The sequence below is a fragment of the Anguilla rostrata genome, chromosome 10 (genome assembly GCF_018555375.3).
Source record: "Anguilla rostrata isolate EN2019 chromosome 10, ASM1855537v3, whole genome shotgun sequence".
In the NCBI taxonomy this organism is placed as follows: Eukaryota; Metazoa; Chordata; class Actinopteri; order Anguilliformes; family Anguillidae; genus Anguilla; species Anguilla rostrata.
The window spans coordinates 44,721,588-44,746,077 of NC_057942.1; the positions used below are offsets into that span (position 1 = coordinate 44,721,588).

Consider the following 24,490-nt stretch of genomic DNA (forward strand, 5'->3'; position numbering starts at 1 on the left):
TAAACCTCTCCTTCGGTCACGCTAGCTTTCCTGTAGTGCTGTGTGCTCTGTGTGTGTAAAACAGGGAGAGCTCATCACAACGAATGCATTGTAGCATAGTTGTGGGTGATTGAGCGGTCACTCTGCAATCACAGCTGGTTTTTCAAAACTGCTGAATGGGAGGATTGTAAAAAAAATATTGACAAATGGACACAACCAAATGCAACAGTCCAATCCATTAAATAATCACAAATGTTATTAACCTTCAGACTCAATTTCCAGTAAATTAGGCAGTGGTACTTTTCTTAGGAGAAGGTTTTCATACCAAAATTCATTTAACCCAAAGGTAGTTTGATTAATTTAAAAATGTGAGTTCATGTCTCAATCCCAACTACACACTGAAAACCCAGACCTGAGTTCCTCTGGACAATGCCGTCTCTAAACAAGCTGAAAGCCCAAACTCTGATTTGGTTCCTCTTTAACGGTGCTCATGTGAAAGCTAAACAGAATGAGTAAACTGGTGATGACATGGCTAAGGTGAAAGCCAAAGCCATGTCCAATCAGCAGTAAGCAGGTGAGAAGCATTAACACGCCAGTTAAATGCCTGTTTTCCTCAGCAGGTGACATGACTGCAGAAAAGCTTACAGGAGACAGGAGTCTACACAGTGTTCAGCAAAGCAGACAGGCTTCACCTGAATCATGGGGCAATACTGCACAGTGAGAGGTACTGTCCATACCTGCTGGTCTGTCCTAGTGTTCAGAACATGTGTTTTGTAGTTACACAAAAAAAATAGCAGATGTAACATTACAGGATGTGGACACGCCTAACGAACCACAGTACGGATTGCATAGTGTGATGCAAGACCAACAAAAAACAGTGAAAGAGAAAGGGTTATACATGGTGCTGAGAGCCAAACAAAATGTTTGGACATGAGCACAGAGACCACCTTAAGCAATAGAATAGCACAGCAGAAGCTGCAATAGAATAGCACAGCGGAAATTTCATACGGTTGCAAAAGGAATGACACACATACATTTTTGTATGAATTAGAATAACAACAAAACTGATAACACAGTGCATTAGGTTTGCTAAATATTAATTTCAATTCTAAATATTTTTGAATATCAACTGGCACAAACAGTCGCAGATTTGTTTGAAAAATAGGAATTTCTTATCAAAGTCCTTTTTAAATTTGTGTTGATTGTATAGATATGTTTAGAAATAAAAACAACCCCACAGCTTTAAAAGGAACCATACATGCTTCTTATAGATAATGACTGTGAGAAGAAGCAAGAGCACTCCATCTGGTATGAGCTGGAGACACACTTTTTGCAATGTTTACGACTGCTGGTCCAGGCCAGAGCTGCAGGACTCCAGTACTGCCGTTATGCTGCTCATGCTGCTCACGCTGCTCATGCTGCTCATGCTGCTCACGCTAAGGCTCTGTAGCAGAGTGAGCTCATGCTGCTCATGCTGCTCACGCTGCTCATGCTGCTCACGCTAAGGCTCTGTAGCAGAGTGAGCTCATGCTGCTCATGCTGCTCACGCTGCTCATGCTAAGGCTCTGTAGTGCAGTGAGCTCATGCTGCTCATGCTGCTCATGCTGAGGCTCTGTAGTGCAGTGAGCTCACGCTGCTCATGCTGCTCACGCTAAGGCTCTGTAGCAGAGTGAGCTCATGCTGCTCATGCTGCTCACGCTGCTCATGCTAAGGCTCTGTAGTGCAGTGAGCTCATGCTACCCATGCTAAGGCTCTGTACATGAGCTCATGCTGCTCAAGGCTGCTCCATGCTGCTCATGCTAAGCTCTGTTGCATGAGCTCTGCACTCATGCTAAGGCTCTGTAGCGCAGTGAGCTCATGCTGCTCATGCTGCTCATGCTGCTCATGCTGCTCATGCTAAGGCTCTGTTACAGTGTGAGCTCATGCTGCTCATGCTGCTCACGCTGCTCATGCTGCTCACGCTAAGGCTCTGTAGCAGAGTGAGCTCATGCTGCTCATGCTGCTCACGCTGCTCATGCTAAGGCTCTGTAGTGCAGTGAGCTCATGCTACTCATGCTAAGGCTCTGTAGTGCAGTGAGCTCATGCTGCTCATGCTGCTCATGCTGCTCATGCTGCTCATGCTGCTCATGCTAAGGCTCTGTTACAGTGTGAGCTCATGCTGCTCATGCTGCTCATGCTAAGGCTCTGTTACAGTGTGAGCTCATGCTGCTCATGCTGCTCATGCTAAGGCTCTGTTACAGTGTGAGCTCATGCTGCTCATGCTGCTCATGCTAAGGCTCTGTAGCAGACTGAGATCATGCTGAATCGCCAGCTGCTTTGCTTCTGCCTGCTGTGGGATTCCTCAGCAGCCTTAAATATGCCAGTTATTTTTAACTCATAGCGTAATCGCGGAAAGCCGTCCCCCTTTGCTACAATGTTTCCCTTCAGTCAGGAGGGGAAACGGACAGGAGCCGTGCTTCCTGGTCACATGGTACAGCCCAGTCAGAGGGGTAGGGGGACGGCGTCACCGTTCTCTCCCAGTGCAACGCCCTCAACAAAGCCCCAGACAGGACCGGCGATGCTAATCAACAGCTTGTACGTCAGGAGCGAATCACACAGCGCAGGCTGAGATTGCTGGTGGTCATTTGGGGGTGGGGGGGGGGGGGGGGGGGGTGGGGTAGAGAGAGTACAGCACATCAGCAGGCAAGAAGCTGCATGATGTCAGCAAGCCCGTGAGGATTAGAAAGCTCTAGAAGCACAGTGCTCACATGGTGTATGACAGCACGTCTCTCACACGCAGCAGACCTTCATCCCTGGTCATGAGCTCAGAACATTTCTGTTTTTTTCTCTTAAAGCTAAACAAACTGTATCCTTACCACACCACCAAAAAGAGGAATGAGAGCTATTTTGAGTTCTAAAATGTGAAAAGAATTGGTTATGTGAAGGTGGATATTTTTAATCACATATCACATATTCTGTGTTGTTCCTCATTTCTACTGAAGTCCTTACATTTCACGGTAATGAAATGGGCAAGAAAAGATTTTACATTACATATATATTACTATACATTACCACAACCCACCACCTCTGTAAAATATACTTTAAATGGTTTGTCGTTCTGTCAATGAAGATTCTATTTTTATTATATATGTATATATATATATATATATGTGTGTGTGTGTGTTTGTGTGTGTAATCAAACAATTCACATGTGGTTAAAGTGCAGATTCTCTGTTATTAAAAGGATGTGTCAGTGCAGTCAAGGTGGTGACTGACTGCTGTATTGACACAAAGATGCCATAGGAGTATTATATTCAAAATATTTTGTGATTTCTCATCATTTCATGTACTGAGGGTACCTCAAATGCTGAGGGTAATGTTACTGCCCATATAGCAACTGGCCCACTTAATTAATTCACCAATGAATCATTGCGGTTATACAGCTAATATTTAATGAGGTTTTACATTCGTACAGCATTTGTATATGACAGATGTACAAAAATAATTAAATTACATGTTTGACTCAGATACAGCACATCCATAAAAAGCCAAAAGGTTTTTGTTGTAATTACTGACAATGGCCTCACAACTGAAGTTTATCTTGGGAGGGATCAGCATTGCATAGCAGTTTCATTCTGATACCTGCTGTGATAGAGAGATTGCTGACCTGTGGATGCAGTTCCCTCCACCTTCCACCTGCTTCCTGGAACTGCTCAAAGATGGCACAGCGTGCAGCAGATCCTAGCTTATTTAGCATGTACATACAAAACCTAATAAGATTTGAGAGTATGGCAGACAACAGTAAATAAATGAGCAAGTGAATATCATTCACCTGGGGTAGGTCAATGCATTTTTAGTCACATGTAAAAAGGTACTGATGCATGGAGTCTGCGTTGTATACTGAGTGTGATTCTGAAGGCTACTTCTGCAGGCAATTTGCCCTTGAATCTGAGAGTAATAAAATGAGTACAATGGGAGACTGTAGCAATTTGTGGAAACTGTGCAAGAACACAAGAAGGTTTAGTCGTCAGCTAACAAGATGCCCCCTGGTGTAGAAAATGTGTGCTGCTTTACAACGTTGTCACAAGTGTTAGACAGTGGGCCTCATTTACCAAATGTGTACAATTAAGTTTTTATTTTTATGTAGTTTTCTGTTTTGATTTCAGTTCAGTTTTAGTTCATTTTAAGAGTGGTTTTACTAGTGTAGATTTGTTTGCGAATGGTTGGCTGATATTCGCACAGGACCCTGAAGTGGGCATGCCTATTAAGAGGCTTCCCTTATGCTAATCAACATGAACAGGATGTGATTCTTTTTTTCAGGATTAATAAAGTGATCAGTGGCAGCTACTTCCATCTGTGAGGCAGAACCAGGGGACACCGGGGCAGAAATCTGATAAAGGTACCTTCACTTTCACTCTGGGAAACCCCATTTCAGTGGCAGTCACTACGCTGTCATACCACCAGCTTACTGTAGACACTCATTTCTTATGCCCAAGGATTCTTTGCTCTCACCTTCAGACAAAAGCTTGTTGGTATTGCTGTATTAATATCAGCATCAAGAGCATGTTACATATAATTTAACTTGCCCATTTCTCAGCCTCCTGATCTATAGTGAACATAAAGAAGTTGAAACACAGCTTGTTATAATTTTTCCACACACCATATGAAAGCAATTTTCTCATATTTGAGCTTTGGGCTCTCGGAATGTGATTGGCCAGAGAAGAATTTTCTCATAGTGAGCGATCCAGGGCAGGGAATGCAGCCTGTTGCATGAAACTGGCTCACATACAGCGCGATTCTGTCATCAGAGAAATTGGACATTCATCAACCATTCTTCAATGTGTTGTTGCTGAAGTATATTTCTATAATGTCTTACTTTGGGGCTGATCGGAGATGGTGCTTAAGTGTAGACAGATCTGGCATACTAGCATAGCGAGCATACTAGCACACATTCAGATGACCTGCAGGGCAATGAGTTTCCTACGGTGAAAAGCTGTACCCACCCCAGTGAATAAGGAACACGATGTACTACTCGTCCAAGGTCCATTGAAACAGCAGAATGGTTTAATGTGCGTGGCTTATAGAAGACACCACTGCTTATAAATTCAATGGCAAAATGTCTGTGGCAGTTCCTGTACAGAAGCATCAATTTACAGGCTTATTCACTCTGAATACTTCTGTCTGCATCCAGGAAAGAAAGCAGCTTGTGGAAGCAAAGAAACCCCAGGTGTTCTGATCCACACAGAACACAATACATTCTCTGTACAATCAGTTTATACAGCTGAATATTTACTGAAGACACTCAGAGGAATCAGAGCAGAACCCTTGTTTCCAGGCAAGTTTGCAATCCACCCTGCCGCCATCATCACCATGGCATATTTAATCAGAACTGGAGCAAAGTGTATTCACTATAGTTTACATTATATGTCTATGAGAAACAGCACATTAATTTCACTGGACTGCTGATGCATTCCAAAAAACACATCATTGGAGAGAAAATCAACAGTGTATTTCATCTGAATGCCATAGAGATTGTTTAGCAATAAATTCCATCTGCATTGGTAATAATACTGTACGGTAATCTCTACTTATTCTCATCAGGTTTTTCAGGGAAATCCAAAAGCACATGGGGCTACATTTTTACATTATAACTCTTATTATTTGTAATTGGGGTTTGGTCAAGCAATAAATGATTTTTGAAAAAAAAAACTTAAAAAAAAAAAATTAGATGTCAGGATTTTGTTTTCAGCTTGTATAAGAGGTTATGACTGGAGAACCACGTGTTGTTCAGGTAAAGAATAGGAAAATTCACTCTGACTCTGGATACTGACTGGCTCAGTAATTCAGCTTGACTACTCTCTCAAAGTGATCCCACCTTTGAACGTACACAGGGCCAGCTGGAAAGCAGATGTGCTCTGGAGGGGAAGGGTGTGGATGGATCTGGTTCTGATGGAAGTAACCGGAGGATAAATGGGGGGGGGGGGTGGTATTGGTACAGAGAAAAGCATTCATGTTCAGTATCACTTTCGTTACAAAACGCCTGACTTATATAATTTCTGTTCTTCAGTAAAACAGTACAGTAGGCAATAGGATAATACACCATGTCACAAAGCATGCATCTCAAGCTGGTTCCACAAGCATGCCACTGACCTGGACCCAGATCTCAGTCCCATAGAGCGCCTTTGGGATGAGGTGGAAGGGGAAGTTTGCAGCATGAATGTTTGGAACTGATGGCATCGAGTGGACTAAAATCTCTAAAGAATGTTTCCAGCACCTTGGTGAATCCAAGACCGCAATATTTCAGACCAAGATTGCAATATTGCAGACCAAGACCGTGATATTGCAGTCCGCGCAACTACCAAACCAGACAAATGAAACAAAATGTTCAATTTCTGCAGAGCTAAATAAGAAACTCCACAAAAGCCCTGGTCAGTGTGTGTTAAGGTTGCTACCAAAATAGGGCCCATGGTGTTCAGAGGCATCCAAAATATGGCAAGCAATGCAGCGCCAGGATTTCACAGATCTCTGTTATAATGGGGCTCAGCTGTTTCCTGTGCTCAAGCCAAACCTGTCAGACTTACATCAGTGCGTGATGTCATCAGGAGGCCAGAGGAGCGATGTCAGTGTGGATTACATCACTGGCGCTGGACAGCTGTGAAAGAGCAGGCAGCTGCATGTAAACACCCTGAGCACAGGGTCCCAGCTCTGCGCAGAGAAAGGCGCAGTTACGCAGAGTGACGCAGGCTTCTCTGCAGCAGGGTGCTCTGGGTATTATGCACAGGGTATTTATTAACTGGACTGCGCTTTGTCTTTTTGGTACTCATGTTTTAGCTATTTGACCTTATTATACATCTCAAGTGCACTGATCTCTAGGTGCTCAGACCAGTGTAGGGTTAGGGTTAGGGTTAGGGTGCCCCTAATCTCTTGCTGTGCAATAGCTCTTAATCTTAACCAGGACAACAGTGTTCAGCATGATGTCCAGGTCCCCAGATCCGAAGTAGAAACGGAGGCACAGTACATGGCACAGCACAGCAGAATACCAGCTGCCCATCGGGGTTTTACAGTTTTATGGATGTTAGACTGAACCCTACTCTTTCACACTCCTTAGAAGTACAATACAGGGCAGCTTTCTGCTTGGCTGCTTGGACAATGCTTAAAAATCTGACTACTCTGATGAATTTGTCAACTTCTGCAAAATTTCTAACCCAAATATCACTTAAGCACCACAATGTGGGCATTTTAAGTTAAATTAACTGCTTTTGGCATCAAGCCTTTGAGGGATTTATTTTGTGCTTTCAGTATGTATTTCTCAAATCCACCTGAGAGTTTAATAGGCACTGTTTGACGTTATATTCCTGCCTAAAATAGTTTTATTGTATGGAGGCCCCTGTACTCACTCCCTCTAATGAATGAAAACAGCTATAACACTTACTGCAGTCCACAGCCAACTCCAGGTCTAATCAGTTGATTCAGTTCACTTGCTATACTTTCAGAAACATACTTGACCGCTCAGTGAAACATGTGCATATAATACAGGCTTACTACTACTATTTAACCCTGTAAGTACCACACAAAAAATGAAATGGATAACAGGCACAGTGGCCTATCACATAGCAGGAGACATGGTCCCCACAGTGGAGAAGGCAGGGTTCAATAGACCACTTAAAACCATTGATTCAGAATACCAGCTGCCTAGCCAGTTGGACACCTACAAGAGCTGATCTTTCCAAAACTGGCAATGGAGGTTGTGAAGAGCGGAGCAGCGTGAGAATGAGCGGGCATTTCCAAATTAGGGAACAACATGAAAAACAAATATGGTGGTCCTGAAATCCCCCCCCCCCCCCCAAAAAAAAAGAAGAGTGAATAAAAACATGTAATTATCATCAGTCCAGCATGTAGGCCTCAGCAGCCCATCACAGCACATCTCGGGTTCGAACAGATTTTCAGTTCTGAGGAAGAGGAGGAGGAGGAGGAGGTCTCTGCACTTCACGGCCGGCATAATTGATTGCAAGACGTGCTATTTGTCCACACAGCCGTTTCTCTGTGAATAAAATCTGCCATGGAAATGTGATCATAAGCTGCATATAATATAAACTGGCCATGGTACAAATGTGTCTGCAAAAGCCTGAAACCGCTTAATTTGAGTGGAGCCTCTCGTTTGGTAAACACGTCTTTAGAAACCACACCGATAAAAAAATGTGGCCTGCATTTGTGCCAAAAGTAATATGTGGGTAATGACTTGGTTTGGCTTTTTGCCTCAAACTATGGATCAACTGTGGCTTGTTCATCTGTCTTAATGCGAACCATTCCCTATTCTCTCAGAACCTTGCTGCAGCATGGAAACAGTTGTGCCAGATTGCTGGTATTTCCATGAACTGCATGTCAACTCAGTCCATCTGTTCACTCCAATGTCCAGATACAGTATAGCCAAACCCAGAAAATTATTACACAGCATTGTTATTAGTGAAAACAACAGCTTCATGTCTGGATTTTAAGCAGACTGCTCGTTAATTTCAAATGATGCTGGCCATCAGATAAGTTAACTGGATATTTGATTTAATAACAGCTAAACAGAATTAATTTGTTGATAAAGCACTTTACTGTCAACTTTGGCTTTCTCTCTGGCATTGCAGGAATTTCTTTCGTTTATATTATTTATGCAATTTTTTAAATAATGGCCTCTCTGTCATACTGAGCGTACAGATCCCTTTTACAAGTCAGGTCTTAAGCAGCTAGCATTTGAAAGGTAAACTAACCAGAGTCCATTCATAACATTTTTGAGAGCTTGTTTGAAGCTCAGAAGCTGGAAACTGGTTCAAAGCCAAGGAATCTCCTTATAATCACATCCACACTTGCATTTGTGTTTTTCCAGGCATACAGTGTAGTATTCCCTAGGTTACGCACACACCCAGCCTAGCGCCCACGGAATGTGTGAGCTTACCTTTGTAGCGTTTGTGCCATAACAGTCCCGCCTATGACATCATCAGGCAAGGGCCTTCCCACAGATGGCCCCTTGTCGCCATGACAACCTGAAAATAATCTGTGCAGACTTGTGCGGGCTGACTTGTGTGTGCATTCCAGCGGGATTCCCTGGCACAGCTTGCTTACTGCCGTTCACCCTGGCAGAGCTTGCTTACTGCCATTCACCCTGGCACAGCTTGCTTACTGCCGTTCTCCCTGGCACAGCTTGCTTACTGCCGTTCACCCTGGCAGAGCTTGCTTACTGCCGTTCACCCTGGCAGAGCTTGCTTACTGCCGTTCACCCTGGCAGAGCTTGCTTCCTGCCGTTCACCCTGGCAGAGCTTGCTGACTGCCGCTCCTGTAGCTGGGCTCCAGGCAACCCAGCACATGGGAATCATTTTATTTTATTTAATGAACAAAACATAAGAAGTTTGTATGCTACCATATACAGAGATGTGTCTGTCCCGCATACTAGGTTAAAATATTATAAAATAAGTATTATAGCGCCCCCTGGTGAAGTATTCCAGTAACCTCATTTCTTTTTGTGGCTATGTTTATTAGCATTCCCATTTAACTTGCAGAAACATCTTAAAATTCAACTTACCAATTTTTATGCCACTAAAGTGTGCACTGCACATTAGAGTAATGTGTCCTATATTGATTCTGTGCATTACACACAACATTCAATACAAAAAAATTAAAAAGCAACTGTTTCAAAACTTAAATAACTGAAACATATTTCTGGATCTAAAGTAGTGTGTGGTTAGAATGAGGGCAGCACTAGGTGCGATAGAGAAGGTAGCCTCCAAACGTTGTGACGGGGGGGTATCTGGCAGGAATGGATCCGGTGTCCAGTCTTAACCAAACCTGCTGTCCAAAATTAAGCTCCAGTACAGCATCTCCCGTGATGACCCTGCTGCCACTGTCCTGGCCCCTGGAGTCTTGAGACCGGAAGGCTAGCTTGTCGACATCATCTACCACCAGGTACCCAGAGACAGCGGAGCTGGTGTACTCAATGGTGTACTTGAACACGTAAACTCCCAGGTAGGGTATGGAGAACTTTCCAGTCCCCGGAGCATAAGACACCCCGTAGTTCACATACAGGTTGTTGAAGCGAATTGGCCCAGGAGCACTCATGGTATAAGTGTGTGCCACGAAAAAGGTAACCATGGGAGCATACCGGTAGGAGCCTTTGGAAAAATCTGAAATGGAAGAAATGTAAGAGAGAATCTGTGTGTCTGCGTGTGAGTGGCTGAGCTTCAGGGGGTGAATGAGGCAGATATCTTACCGGGGGAAGCAGCGCTGTCAGACAGCTTTACGGTGCAGTTAGTGCCTCCAAACGGAGAGCGACAGGCACACACGTAGCCGTGCTGTGCATCGATGCAGGTGCCGCCATTCTGGCAGGGGTAATGAGCACAGCCCTGAGATTCCACTGGGTGGAGAAGAGAGGAAATGCAATTAGAGCTTTAACTACAGCTCATATTAACCGCTGCAATGAGGTACACACAGTACCTCTCTCTCCCACACACACACACACACACAAAAGAAATTATGAAAAGGGGAAAAAACACAAGTGATTGAATGAAGCAACAATCTCCAGTCTTTTTCTCTGTAGATTCACTGGTCTTTTGGTCTGTGTTTATGCAAACATAATGGGCAAAGTCACTAGAAAAGACCATCCGTATGACTTAAAGATCATCTACTGTATATAGTACTGATTCAGGAAAATAACTCTGAGCTTTGTCCGTTTGTCAATTTATTGATAAAGTTAGTTTTCTAGTCACCATACTTAATTTACTTTTGAAATAATTGTGCACTATGATTAGTAGAGATAGGAAATAAATTGGTCAAGATTAAGTACATTTTTCTAAATGGAGCACATACCTTGGCATAGATAATATCATTGCATACCTTGGTTAACAATATTATCAGTGTTCCTCTGACTCCTCCCAGATACGGCTGAGGAGGCATTCAGTGTGGCTGTGGCCTCAAGTCTTTCGTCCAGATCCTCGGCATGCCTTTGAAGCACAGAGATGTCTTTGAACATGCTGGCCAGAACACAGTTTAAGTATGCTGTGGGATTCATCGGCACTGATTCACACAAATCCTGGCCTTCCTGTTTTAAGAGTTCATTCAGTCCCTTTTGGAGGTGGGTGAAGTTAATGTGTTCTTCAAAAATCTGAGGAATGTGAGCTTGTCGATCCAGTAATATTGACACATTTTGGTACAAGTTCCTCACATTCTGGTCGCTTTCTTTCAACCATAAAACTTCTGTAGTCAGGTTGAACATTATAATGGCGAGGTCTTCTACTCTATTGTTTAGATACTTGTATTTCCAGGCTAGCCCCATTTCAGCTGGTAACTTCTTCTTTGGTTTAATTGTAGGGGTGGAATTGTAGTTCAGAGAATTTATTCTGGACTCCATGCGTTGGAGGTGCATTCTATGCTCTCTAAAATTGCTGGAATAATTTGCGTGTGACCCCTGCAAATGTTCAATGGTTGTCTGGTGGTCTTCAAGTTTGGAAAGTGCTTCTGTCAGCTGCTGGGAAAGGTGGGTGAGATTTTCAGGCTTGTTCATTTCATTAGTCTGATTCATAGAGTCTGAAAGTCTGTCAAACAAACTTAAATCATCAAATCTCTCCATTTTTTGTTGCAGGATAAGGACAGTAGAATTCAGAAAGTCAATGTAAGGTATGAGATTGGAATTATTTATTTTTTTAGTGACATCATCATATATCTCATTGAGCTGTCGGTTTGTGTTATCAAGGTTATTTTCCAAAATGTAGTGGTTGTCTTTAACAGCGTCTATTGCTTTGTTGATGATGGTCATAGTGTCATTGAGGGCATCCTCAATCCCATCCTGACATCCTCTCAACTTCTTATCCACCTCATCTTCTTTTGCCTTCGTCTGGTTGCTCAGTTCCTCCTGAGCCTTCTCAAGGCCAGTAATGCTTATATTCAGAATGTTGATGGTAGTAGCAAGACTTTCAAGCTGGCCCTTCATAGCAGAAAGCTCAGCTGTTTGTTTCTCCTCATTAAATACACCAGCAAAGCCATTATTGTCTTTAATTGGCCTGAGCTCCTCCAGGTCATAGGATACATGGCTGATCTTCTCCTCGATGGCGTTCATCATGTCGTCCATGGGATTGACTTTATCACACAGCGTCTGGTTCACCGTCCTGATGCTGTCCTTGATCTCCTGCATCTGCTGCCGGAGGTCCTGCTTGCACCGCTCAACCAGAGTATCAGACGTTTCTCCCACCGGGCGACTCTGCAGACCAGCGGCGTTAGAGAGGTTCCATACAGCCAGCCCCTGCTCATGCAGGTCCTGCTGCAGCTGCAGAGTGAGCAGGGCTTGCTTCCTGACTGCATCACCCAGGAGAGACACCTGCTCTGAGAGGGTAGAGTTCTCATTTCCTTTGCGGTCAGGGATGGCGGATCCATAAACAGGCTCTCCTTCAAGGGCAACGTTATCCTTCTGGAAACTATATTCATCTTTCAGTTCAGTTGTTATATTGGTCTGAATGACAGAAATATCTTCTTGTAAAGAAGATACTTGATCCTTCAGATTTTGGATATCATTCCCCATGTGTGTGTTACTTGCCTTCATTGGGCTTTGAGATGCTGCCAAAGTGATCACTGTCTTATTGAACTGCTTCAGACTGACTTTTGTGGCCTCAATGTCCTCTGATACGCTCAACTGGTTTTTGATAATGTTAGAAATGCTTTCTTGTATCATACTCTGAAATGGTTTGATTTCTTTTTGGACAATGTCTCTGAAAAATTCTTGGATTGCTTTGGTCTTCAGAGCTGTAATAAAAAAGCATAAAAACATTTATTGTGCAGAACTTCGATTCACTTCCTAATCTAGTAAAGATTGGGAAGTAAACACGTGTACTAATATTGTCTTACAGGTTCACAAGTTTGAAATACCTCCCTTGTAGAATATATTAAGATATTGATTTTCAATTCACATTCACAACCCTTTGTTCTCAGGGGTGGCTCTCAAGGAATCTTGGCAGGAGCCACCTTGTAAGTAGCCAAACATTTCCACCAGTCTGGGTCAAATGTTACTAGCCCTGTGCCTGCCCTCTATCAATCACTTCACATTCACAGAATGCATGACACATTCCTGTTCTATTTTCATCAACGATACTGCTCATAGAACAGCGAATGCACGTGCACATGATCTAGACTACATTTAGAGAACAATCTCGAGAGAAAGTGTTGGTCCAACACCATCCCAACAGGTTTAAAAGTGATCACAGGATACGCATGTCGCAGCATATGCAAAAAGTTATATAAAAAGTTTTCACTGCTGGAATTAAACAACTTTATTTTTACAATTTTTTAAATTTACAATTTAAACAATGTAAAGATGACATTAGAAATTTTTAGGAATCAACTGATCCTGCAACACTGTGAAACATGATGTAATACCTATACATACACTTCCTGTTTGGCTATTTATCTGCTGGAAATAATTTATCATAATAAACTTCATTACCTCTGCTAAATGGCAAATGCAACAAGTGGAATAAAAGTCAGGATCACATTTTAAGAACCAAAATTGCAGAATTGGGAAAAAACGATGCATTATGATGTTGTTTCGCTAATCGCTAGATGCAGCAGGATTTGTAACTGGCAGTATTTTGTAACTGTAGTTTACCGATTTATGTTGCCATGGAAACTTGTTTTGTGTCTAATGATAGGATTAGGCAGGCATTATTAAACTACCTTAACTCAACCCTTGCCTATTTTTCTTAAGGTAGACTGATTATCACTGATTATGCTCTTCAGTCATTTTGCATTTTACAGTATAGACCCATCACTGTTTAAGATGTCTCACTTGCCTGACGGACTAGTGAGTTCAAATTGGACCCCAAATATAAACTACTCTCCTCTGACAAGCAGGCAAGCTGAATTTACAGCCCTAGTTGTTCTATGTTGAAAGATCAGGTGGTACTAAGCACCTTTAGTCTTAGTACTTTCTTATAAATTTGAAAATGTGAAAAATGATAAAAAATACAATTTCTTGAGCATACTGTTTTTAAAAGATCTACACAACGTTGAAAGGTACAATGAAGTATTTTGAAAATGACTCATTATTAGTATAATAATATGAAACATTGATTCACCTCTCAGGATAGATGGAAGATCATCTCCCTTCTCCTCGTTCAGTTTCTCCTCTAAGGAGGAGAGCACCTTCTTCATGTTGTCCATGTCTGTGCTTATGTCATTCACCTTGTTCAACAAAGAGGTGAGTTTGCTTGCCTGATTCATGACTTCATTGTCCATTTTTGGCTTTATGGCTTGTAAAAGAAATTGTGAATATAAATAGAAAATAAAAACATAAATGCTAGGATTATGTACAAAGTATTACATCTAGACTAGTACAGCAAATTCTCCCAGTGCTCTCATTGGCTAATACTCTCTCTGCATGAATGCCTTAAAATGTGGTTCTGTAGTTATACAACAGTTATAATTCAGCGTTACCCCCTGCAGAGACAGAACTCTAAATCCTTAATTAATGGTGCATGACTGCTGCACACCTAATGTTCCAGAGACTTTACTGACCGGGCTCAGTGGCCTGTTCCGATCCCTCTGGTGCTGGTACCTCTGAGGTTCTGCTGTCTGAATGGACTTCAGCTCTGCGGGCTGGCTGCTGGATCTGAGGGGAGGAGTCTAATAACACATCGTTGATTTAGTACAAGGCATCAGCCAATAGGGTACGAACAGACCGGTGGCACCCTCACCTTTCGGCTGGCACTGGGGGCCCACGTATCCTGGACAGCACCGCCACTCCAGCGAGGTCATAATCTTGTGTTTAATTTTGTAAGTCGGACTGCTCATCATCTGGTACCTTTGGGTGATTCCAGACACAGAATCTTCAGCCTAATTCCACTCTAGGCTCTAAAATAAAAACTTAAATGTGTTGCTCAACAGTATAGACAAAGTCTATTTGTTTTTTATTTGGTATTTATTTGGTTAGACTGAATCTGACTCTAGAGTTCTGTGTGAACACATGCAGCCCCAGTGGATACTCTGGATCTGACTCTAGAGTCCTGTGTGAACACATGCAGCCCCAGTGGATACTCTGGATCTGACTCCAGAGTCCTGTGTGAACACATGCAGCCCCAGTGGATACTCTGGATGATCCCAACCTTCTCTGACACCCTTCTCGGCTCCAGTAGCACGGATCGGTGACGATGGGCACGTAGGAGGAAGCTGAGTCCATCACTACTGTTGGCGTGAGGCGAGTGTGCACGTACGCACACCAGCTTCTGTGAGGGGAAAACAGGTAGAGCTTTTTCATGTGTGATGAAGAAATGACTGATATATATAAATATACATAAATCTTCAGTCAAAGTTTTCATGTTTAGTAAATGAGCACAGAATGTTTCATTTATGTTGTGTGCATGATGTATTTTAAAATGTTAACTCATATATCAAAACTGTAGTTTTTGAAAATGTTTTAAATTTCTGAAAAAAATTAATTTTTTAAAGCATTTTGAAATTGAAATTGTGGGTTACTCTCAACGAAGTACATGGAAAAACTAAATCTGAAGTTTACATATTCTTAAAAAACATTAATTGGAAAATGTCTATTAAAATTCTACACCAATTTTGTAATTATATAATAGCTTCAAGTTGTCAATATGAATATGGAGTGCAATCTTAATTAACTGCATGAACATTCATTGTATGCTCATGAATGTGTTTTACAGATTTCTAACATTGTTACACATTGTTCTATAAACCTCATCATCTACTGCCCTCTCTTCTCAAGATGCAATATCACACATATCTATTCCTGCCTCCACCCACACACCCAATCATGTAGTTACAGTATCAAACCAAAACAAATTTCACTCACTTGCCCCTGGAAGTCTCAAAACTAGGTTTGGTGGCACTTCTGCTGCTGAATGTTAGTCCTGGTGGTTTATGTGCTTTCTCATTCAGTCCAAATCCACTCCGAATCCTTTGGCTTTGTATCACTGGAGTGGAGGAGTTTCTTCTCCCTGCAATCTGGTTGTTCTTTGAAAAACCAGCTGTATTGTTTGTTACATATAGAATTCTTGCCACTGAAGCTGTTGATTTTGTTGTTTGAAGTTCATCTCTCGAAGCTGTCAGGTTCCTTTGCTGTGCCTCTTGACTATTTTCTTCTGAGTTGTTAACGGTAAGATTTGGAGAAATGGTGTGATTTTCCAGCTGTCCTGCTGTTCTGTTGTATGTAATCATCCCAAGACTTTTGTGGCTGAAGTATAAAAAGTACAGATACGTTAGCCACATCCATGTCATGACTGATGGCCCGCGTAACTTCACTGTGTAACCTCAACTACAAACAGACAAAACCAGTCCCTTCATTTAGAAGCTCATTACCTGAGGAATACGTCCTTTAAATGTGCCCATAGTTTCCAAATTTTGTTCTGAGGAAATGGAATCTGTCATTTGACACACATGGGGTGGTTTCCTGCTTCAGTGGGCTTTCTTTATGACTCCTGACCTTTCAGGGCACAGTATTAGGTGCTGGAAATCATGGGATTTCTGTCCAGCGCTCCAGTGTTTTGGAAAACCTCAGTAAAGGAAGGACATGCAGTTTCTTTTGACTTCCTCTTGGCTCTTTGCTCTCAGCCGTACTTTGTCCTTCTGGTGTTATGATGGCCAATCAACATCCTGGCCACATCCTGAGCCAATGTGGTGCTAAGGCTAAGAAAACATATCCTCCTGCTGTCAGGCAGGGTGAACCTGAAAAACAGAGTTAAAACCCCTTTGCACCTGCCATGGCTCTATGCCTATAATATTTCAAGCACATTGGCCGGAGGTTTTTCTCTTCTTTTTCTAGATATAAACCTAAAGTACTGAAAAATTATTAGTCATTTTTCTATTTTTATTAGAATTTTTAGTAGTAAAAATTATTTATAAACTATACTATTGTTTGAGTCGACCAGACTATTTAAGTAATGCAGTACAAATTATCTGTGTAATGTAGTACATGTTCTCTGTGTAATGTAGTACATGTTCTCTGTGTAATGTAGTACATGTTCTCTGTGTAATGTAGTACATGTTCTCTGTGTAATGTAGTACATGTTCTCTGCTTCAACTAACTTTTTTTTTACACACTAGTGAAGCTCCGCTGCACTAGAAAGCAAAAATAACATTTGCAATTATGCTTTATTATGCCAGCATTAAACCAACTGAATTATTTTCTATTTACAGTGCCCTGAAAAATATTTTGTCCTCTTCCTGATTTCCTCTATTATTGCATATGTGTCACACTGAATGGTTTCCGATCTTTAGACAAAATATAATATTAGACAAAGGGAACCAGAGTAAACACACTAGAATATGGCCCTAAGTCATGCCAGGAGTTTGCCAGGAGGGTGGCAGCCCCTGTGGCAAAGAACCATGTGCTAGTTTGGCACAAACCATCACCCAGACACCGCCATGGTGGTGACATCATCGTGCTGTTCGGTTTCTTTTCAGCAGGAGGGACTGGGAAGCGTGCGGTCATAAAGGGCCAGAGGGATGAAGCTAAATGCAGGCCAATCCCAGAACCTGTTTCATAAGTGATCTGTATTTAGGGCAAAGACTAATAATAATAGTAATAATAATAATAATAATAATAATAATAATAATAATAATAATTTTGGTTGGTAGAAGGAAATCTATTTTCTATGATTTACTTAAATTATCCAGTCAATTATGAATCCAAACATGTGCATCGACAAGTGACAAGTTCCGCTACTTCATTTATAGATAGCTGTCCAAGGGCGACTTTCTCAAGTTAAATAATTACGCCCTCGATCTGGAATGTATCCGGTAGCTCAGGTTAAGCAGGTAACGAGTACTAAGCGCCGCTGAGTTCCAGTAGGTGGGCGAGGCGCGTTCATGAGCGGAGGTCAGGGTAGTGCTGATGGACACGCGGCATACACGGAATAATCCGCCGTCTCGAGCTTCTTCTCCAGCTTCAGCACCACGGATAGACTCATCCGCGCGGACACTAACCAGGAGAGGAGGCGTTCACTGATAAATTTCTCTTAAATTCGTTGCCATTTAAAGACATCAATTCGTGTCTACTTACATACGATTTTTGATTCTTTGCCATCTAAAGACATCAATTCGATCTGCTCGTGAGAATAAAATATATTAAAACAGTGGAAGGAAAGACACGAAGTGTCTGTCGACAACACGATCCACAGGTTTGAAATATCATCCTTTTCTTCTGAAGAGTGTTAAAGTAGCTACGTGAATATCACATTACTTTCTAAAATATTTAGGGATTTTTCCTACAGATGAAACGACGAAGCTCATTTGCTTTAAACAATTCGATCGATATGGGTTGTCACAACGGGTAAAACATTGCAATTTTTAAAAAATAAAGTGTAAGTTGGCAATAGTTTATCACAGTATGTATTGTTATCTATAGTATTATTGTACTGGAAGTGCTTCATATAGCTATTGAACAGACTGATTGTGCGTCAAACAGGTGTTTGCATTCCCAAGACATGTTAATAGACTTATCCTAAGCACACATTTCAACGTATTATTGTAATTTGTGTGAGGTAACATTCCTTGATATACAGGAACTGAAAAATGGGTGGGTGGTGTCATGATTCGTTCTTCTCTGTCTTGGGCTTATTGATCACAGTGTGCGAACATCTTCCCAGCGATTTTCAGTTTGGATGCCATGGACGCGCTGATTAAAGGATTCTCCAAAGCGAAGGATGGGGTTGTGGCGGCGGCAGAAAAGACGAGGCAGGGAGTGAGTGAAGCGGCTGGGAAGACAAAAGAAGGGGTCATTTTTGTGGGTAGGTTAAAAAAAAAAACGTTAGAGGGACTAAATGTGAGTTAGATTAAGAATAGGAATTTTCATAAGGTAGGTCGACCTGCAGGGATAGTTTGAAATACTATACGGAAATATTAAACTGGATCACGGCAGACAGCACATAATGACCTGGATTTATGTTTTGATCGAAGACGCCCGCTGAAGGACGGGCTCAAATAGTCAGGAAATATGTGCGCGTGCGACCTTTTCCAATGCCCCCCCCCCCCCCCCCACCTTCTTTTTAATAAAGGGAAACGAGTAAATGAGTGCTGGAACATCATATGTGTAAATCTGTGAACTGTCTTATTGTTGTTTACAATTCAGTTGTTACCATTCCTTAAAGTAGATTGGAAACATGTTATGCTTCTATTTATCTTCCAATAAAATTGGTTGACATTTGAAATAGACTAAAATACTAGCCATGTGTATGTATTTTTTCTTTCTTCATAGGTACTAAAACAAAGGATGGTGTTTCATCAGGTAGACAAACCTCTATATTGTATATGTACTGTGCATGTCTTCATTTGATTTCTAGAGTACATATTAGCGAATATTGTAAAACTGTGTGTGTGTGTGTGTCTGTCTGTCTGTCTGTCTGTCAGTTTGTCAATCCTGAAGAAGACATATTAGAGGTATGTCATACTGTGTGTATTATGGCAAAAATCCACACCCTTACTAAATCCATGTAAAAAAACTGCTATTGGCTATCTAGAAAAGAAAAGAAACTGTTCCATTTTCTATGTTCTCCTTTGAAATGCATTATAATTTGTTCACATCTTCCATTGGCCACTCCCGAGTTTCCCATGCAGTTATATATATGTGTGTGTGTGTGTGTGTGTGTGTGCTCTGATGCTTATCTCTCTGTATCGCTGCATCTGTGCTACAGATCTGAGATCACACCCATCTGTGATGTGTCTGGTTACAATTGACATTACCTCTATAAAGCATTAATGATGCGTTTATGAGCATCACAAAAATGCACAAATAGCATTGACAGTGTTGTATGATGATTAAGGACCTGGGCGGTAACCACTGGGAACTGGTCAGGGAGCCACTGGCGAAACACAGTTTCTCTGGACCTCCCTGAAATGTGCCCCGCTGCTTTAGTGGTTGGTAACTATTGTGGAACATTAAAGAATAGCATATACATTTGGCCTTGAGAAAGCCAGAGGAAATTCAGTTTGTGCTCTTCACCTTTGAATCCTTTGTCAATAACATTTTGTAATAAAAAGCTGTAAGTTCATTCAGTGCACAGATTCAGAGAAATGTACTGGCATAAAATAATGCACACTGGAGTACACTGGAACACAGAAATCTGCCCTGCTCTCAAGCTTTCATGGCCACTGCCGTTTGAAGGTCAAGCCGCTGTTCCGTATGAGAATTCAGTTCAATTCAATTCAATTTTATTTGTATAGCGCTTTTTACTGTGAACTGTCACAAAGATGCTTTACAGAGTAGCCAGGCAACAAACAGAGCAAAAAGGCCTGAACCCCCAAATAGCAAGAACATGAAAAAAACTCCCAGTGGGGAGAAAACTCTGAAACAATGGCAAGAAAAAACTCACTAATGAGAAGCAATCTTGAGAGAGCCCCGGCTATAGAGAGGCAGCCCATTCTCCACTGGCCAGCCTGGTGTAAAGTAGCAGTGGAATGGAATCCAGCAGAAATGCTACAAGGGATCAATCACAGCAAATAGAATGAGTTCAGCAGGCTACAGTTGAGGTGATAACTAAGAGGAATAATAGAAGACCAAATTGCACAGTTCAGTATAGTGCAGTTTAGAGGAACTGGGTGATAGATCTAGAGCTCCAGGCTGCATCAAGGCCTGGGCTGGGGAGGAACAGGCCTAAAGAAGCCATCTTAATTCTTAACTGGGTAAAGAAATGAGCCTGAGGAGACCGCTAAAGACAGGGATGAGGGGGAAAACAGAACATATTGATCAGGGACCCATGTTGGATTTACAGCCCTTTTTATACACAGCTTCCCAGCTTCAGGATACTGCAAGTAATTGTACAATTGCTGCTGAACTGTTTCTGGGCCAGCTGTGTGTCATTGCATCATTAATAAACACACAAGAAAGCTAACAAAATGTCTGTTGCCGTTGTCTCTCAAAATGAGGACCAAAAAAGTGTCAATGGCAGTAAAGCAGGGCATCACTGTATATACATATATAAATATATATATATATATATATATATATATATATATATATATATACATATATACAGGGTTTCTCCTCAGTGTTAATAGCCATGGTGCTGCACCTCCGCAAACGTCAATAAAACCGCAGACACTAGGAAACTAGAACCGCATACGAACAGTGTGATGGGACCACTAACGACCAGTTTCATTTCTTTTCTGACAGGTGCATTTCATGATGAACAATAAACCATTCAATTTAATACATTAAAACTGGTCAAAAGATTAAAGGACAAGTACAGCAATAATTATTGGCAATAGCTGCAAGCACATGATTCACATTGTAATGAAACTCTTTCTGCCTTGCAACCAACGGCTGAAGAACATTTTGAGTCCTTTATATGTAAGTTACACATTATGTGACTAATAGCAACACAATCCCATTCTGTGCTCACATTCTATCTTACGTGATTGAGACAAACTCCTCAATCCCAGCCTCTCAGTGCGGTCTGAGGACGCGACTCAGACACGGAAGCTGAGCTGAGCTGCTTTCCTCACGGCCGTTTTTCCGGTGCAGTTGCAGAAAAGACCGTGTCTCAGGTGTCACACGTGGGCGGAGCCATGGTCACCGGGGTAACGGCCGTTGCCCACAAAACAGTGGAAGGAGCAGGAAATATTGCTGCTGCGACTGGATTGGTCAAGAAAGACGTAGACAAGCAGGCACGTATAAAACATTCCTTTGTAGTTATAAAGAGTTGTAGATAATGTGGTTATTTATGTTATTGTAGATGTATGTCTGCTTGTAATGAGAATTGCATGGTTTTCTTTCTATCCTCTGCTTCAGATGGATGTTTCTTTGTGGGCGATCATACTGTGAATTATTCAAAGCAGCAGAAGTGTTGTTATTAGTCACATTAGTGAATGTCACTGATGAGACTGCAGCTGCACATCGTCCTTACGCATCTCATCCACTTGTATCCAACCATCAGGGAACTGAGAATGCAGCTTAGAGACACTGAGGATTTCAGCATGGTGGGGGGTTGGGGGCTAGTGGGAGTGGTGGAAACAATTCATTGGTCTGAAGTGTTAGCGTGCAATAGTGTACTTTTGCATTTAAATGTGTCTGTAGCACTTTTAAAATGGATGTCTAGCACACTACAGACCCAAGCACAGCTATTAGTTGAAGCAGTTTAACTGATGCATTCTGGGAATGAGATGCTATTCTGGTGTCTAGGCACTGGGGAACAGATGGGAAAGAATGGGGTGATGGGAGTGAGGATAACAGCAGTGTAGTTTCTAGTGCTGCTGGTCACTTTGAGTCCCATCTCATCACATGATCACGCCTTGGAGGTTGCCAGTTTCCACCCGCCAATTTTTTAAATTTCTGCTGTCTCTCCAAACCAAATTCAACTGGAATGCTAAAATACATGTTGTGGTTAATGTGTTTGTGTGAAAAAAGTAAACTTCGAACATCTAATTAACGTACTGGATACAGAATGTGCAGACGGCCATATTGAATCAATTTCGACATGTTTATTATTTTTAGTTCAGTTTCAGTTGTTTGACAGCCATTGAACTTGATTGATTTGCATAAATGGGTACTGTTCAACATAATCTTCTGCTCATTAGGACTTAAGACTTTATCATGAGTGACTATATTAAACAGCCAGCAGAAAATTAAAACAATAATTAACCAATAATTTACATTAATGGATTGAAAACAAGTGAATTATTTGATAGAACACAGACGGCTGGTGTTGAGTTGGTGTACAGGGGCTCGTTGGCAGCGTTTAATTGGGTTAGGGTTTAATTATCTCCAGCCCCGTTCCATACTGGAAGAGCAAAATACTCCTTTTTTTAAAGATAACAAAAAAAAAAACATGATGGTGCCCTGAAATGGGGGGAGTATGTATGAAAGTGCTATCATTTCTACATAGTGAAACCAAAATATACAAAAACATCCTTTAATAAGATGTGAGACTGTGTGCTTTAACCACATGTGAATTGTTTTATTAAACAAGGAAATAATATGTATTTGTACCAAACATGGAGCTCACTGTATGTTCAACCCAAAAAGCCATTAACACTTGAACCTAGTATCCATAAAGAAGTATGTAAATGGGAAAACAGTCACTTGCAGTGATGTGAAGAAAGCTGATCGGTCTGAAATGTGACCTGGCATATATCAGTCAATCAGTCAAAGCTGTTTCCTCTGGAAATTATAACAAAGCTGCTGGTGAACATGACTCAGTCCTGACTTCCTGAGTTTTACTTTTGGCAAAGGAGAGTAGTGAGGCCTTTTCCGTTTAACATCACTGTTTCTACAACAAGAACAAAGTGAGGAAAATAAACCTTGATCTCTGGGACACCAGGGTCTCATATGAAAGCTGGTTTATCCTTTTGTGAAAATATTACACTGCAGGGTTTTTATTTATTTATTTGCTATCTTTATGGGAATCATTTAGCATTGGCAATCAGAGGCTGAACATGGCAGAGTGGCAGAGCCAAAGCAGAGACTCTCTATCTCTCAGCGAGCTGGAGGCATTACTAACCCAGTACTATGGGCTCTATTTTCTGGAATAAATGTCATGTGACGGTTGGGCACATTCCATGGCGTAGTGCGTTGGCACACTGGGCGTGGCTACTGAATGCTGCTCATTTTGTCACGTTAGTACTTTTTTATCGATAGTTATAATAGTTTGTGCTTTGAAAACGGTGATTTCGGCGAGGTCCCTAAATGAATGGGAGTGGACTGGGAGCCAGACCACTGAAGATGAACTAATATCTGTGTTTATGGGCAGAATGAAGATATGGCCCAGGAGGTCCTGATAGAGAGCACAGGAGAAGCACAGATGGATCCTGAAAATAACTATCAAAGCACATGCGAGGTAGGTGCTTTTTTTTGCAAATGATCTCTGCAATTATGTATAATAACTAAGGGGACCATTCCATATGCTGAATAAAATGTTAATTCAAATAGCAGATTGTACTTCTGCAATCATGCAGAGTGGAATACCACCTGTTGTGTGTGATGCATGTGTTAAGTAATTAATTAATTTTCATTTTTAGGATCAAGGTTATCAGAATTAAGTGCAGCAAACAGACGAGCCAGAAGGAATGGCAGGGGCAGGAATGACAGGGGCGGGAATGTTTGATGTGCCCAGTCCTGCTGTGCCTGGCACTGGTTCCTCTGATCTATGCTTCTGTGTGTGTCGGGGTCTGCCATCTGTGTGGGCTACTCTGGACCTGCTGCCACCCTGTTCTACCACCCTGTAATGCCACCCTGTGAGTCCCTCCCACTGGGCGGAGCACCTGGTCTGCTGGGCAGTGTGTGTCTATGGGCGTGTGGCTTTGAGTGAAAATGACCTCTAAATGGTGTCTTCATTGAATATGTATCACACTATTTAAGGACCCAAAAATAAATTGTATTTTTGTGTGATTATTTGTTCATATGTTCAGCTGTGATGAAATATAAATATATTTATATATTCTACATGTACAAAAATTGAATACTGAGTGGTGTTTTAAAAGTGCTGTTTAAATTAAGCTACTGGACCGTGAACCTGTAAATAGTGTTTCAATCCAATAAAAACCAATGTCTGTA

At 41.7% G+C, this 24,490-nt stretch overlaps 2 protein-coding genes and 1 long non-coding RNA gene across 4 annotated transcripts; 2 read left to right on the forward strand and 1 right to left on the reverse strand.

Moving 5' to 3' along the window:
• Window positions 1-503: 503 nt before the first annotated feature.
• On the forward strand, window positions 504-5,443 carry LOC135233661 (uncharacterized). The gene is made up of 3 exons (XR_010323910.1): window positions 504-703; window positions 4,279-4,357; window positions 5,150-5,443. It is a non-coding gene; the product is annotated as an uncharacterized LOC135233661 (long non-coding RNA).
• Window positions 5,444-9,454: 4,011 nt separating this feature from the next.
• Window positions 9,455-16,356, reverse strand: LOC135233660 (multimerin-1-like). Its single transcript, XM_064297446.1, has 8 exons — window positions 15,797-16,356; window positions 15,084-15,203; window positions 14,676-14,782; window positions 14,497-14,604; window positions 14,058-14,231; window positions 10,831-12,729; window positions 10,208-10,351; window positions 9,455-10,121 (listed from the first exon to the last, which is right to left on the reverse strand). Exons 1-8 carry the CDS (start codon window positions 16,219-16,221, stop codon window positions 9,700-9,702), a joined length of 3,399 nt encoding a protein of 1,132 aa, XP_064153516.1. The 5' UTR covers window positions 16,222-16,356; the 3' UTR covers window positions 9,455-9,699.
• A 1,425-nt stretch (window positions 16,357-17,781) lies between these two features.
• LOC135233662 (alpha-synuclein-like) lies at window positions 17,782-24,490 on the forward strand. 2 transcript variants are annotated; one of them, XM_064297448.1, is made up of 6 exons: window positions 17,782-18,122; window positions 18,591-18,731; window positions 19,199-19,228; window positions 21,464-21,606; window positions 23,688-23,774; window positions 23,956-24,490. In XM_064297448.1, the coding sequence occupies exons 2-6, from the start codon at window positions 18,611-18,613 to the stop codon at window positions 23,974-23,976; spliced, it is 402 nt and encodes a 133-aa protein (XP_064153518.1). In that variant the 5' UTR covers window positions 17,782-18,122; window positions 18,591-18,610; the 3' UTR covers window positions 23,977-24,490. The 2 variants fall into 2 exon arrangements, with proteins under 2 accessions (XP_064153518.1, XP_064153517.1); XM_064297447.1 differs by having other exon boundaries at window positions 17,783-18,122; window positions 18,572-18,731.

Excerpts from the sequence above, each read along its gene's own strand:
- LOC135233660 (XM_064297446.1), bottom strand. The coding sequence starts at position 16,221 with ATGACATGGATGTGGCTAACGTATCTGTACTTTTTATACTTCAGCCAC. Across the intron at positions 14,232-14,496 it reads GGAACAGGCCACTGAGCCCG|CCATAAAGCCAAAAATGGAC; the intron begins GTCAGTAAAGTC and ends TTCTTTTACAAG. Across the intron at positions 10,122-10,207 it reads TGACAGCGCTGCTTCCCCCG|ATTTTTCCAAAGGCTCCTAC; the intron begins GTAAGATATCTG and ends CTTCCATTTCAG.
- LOC135233662 (XM_064297448.1), top strand. The coding sequence starts at position 18,611 with ATGGACGCGCTGATTAAAGGATTCTCCAAAGCGAAGGATGGGGTTGTG. Across the intron at positions 19,229-21,463 it reads AAAGGATGGTGTTTCATCAG|TTGCAGAAAAGACCGTGTCT; the intron begins GTAGACAAACCT and ends TTTCCGGTGCAG. Across the intron at positions 23,775-23,955 it reads ACTATCAAAGCACATGCGAG|GATCAAGGTTATCAGAATTA; the intron begins GTAGGTGCTTTT and ends TTTCATTTTTAG.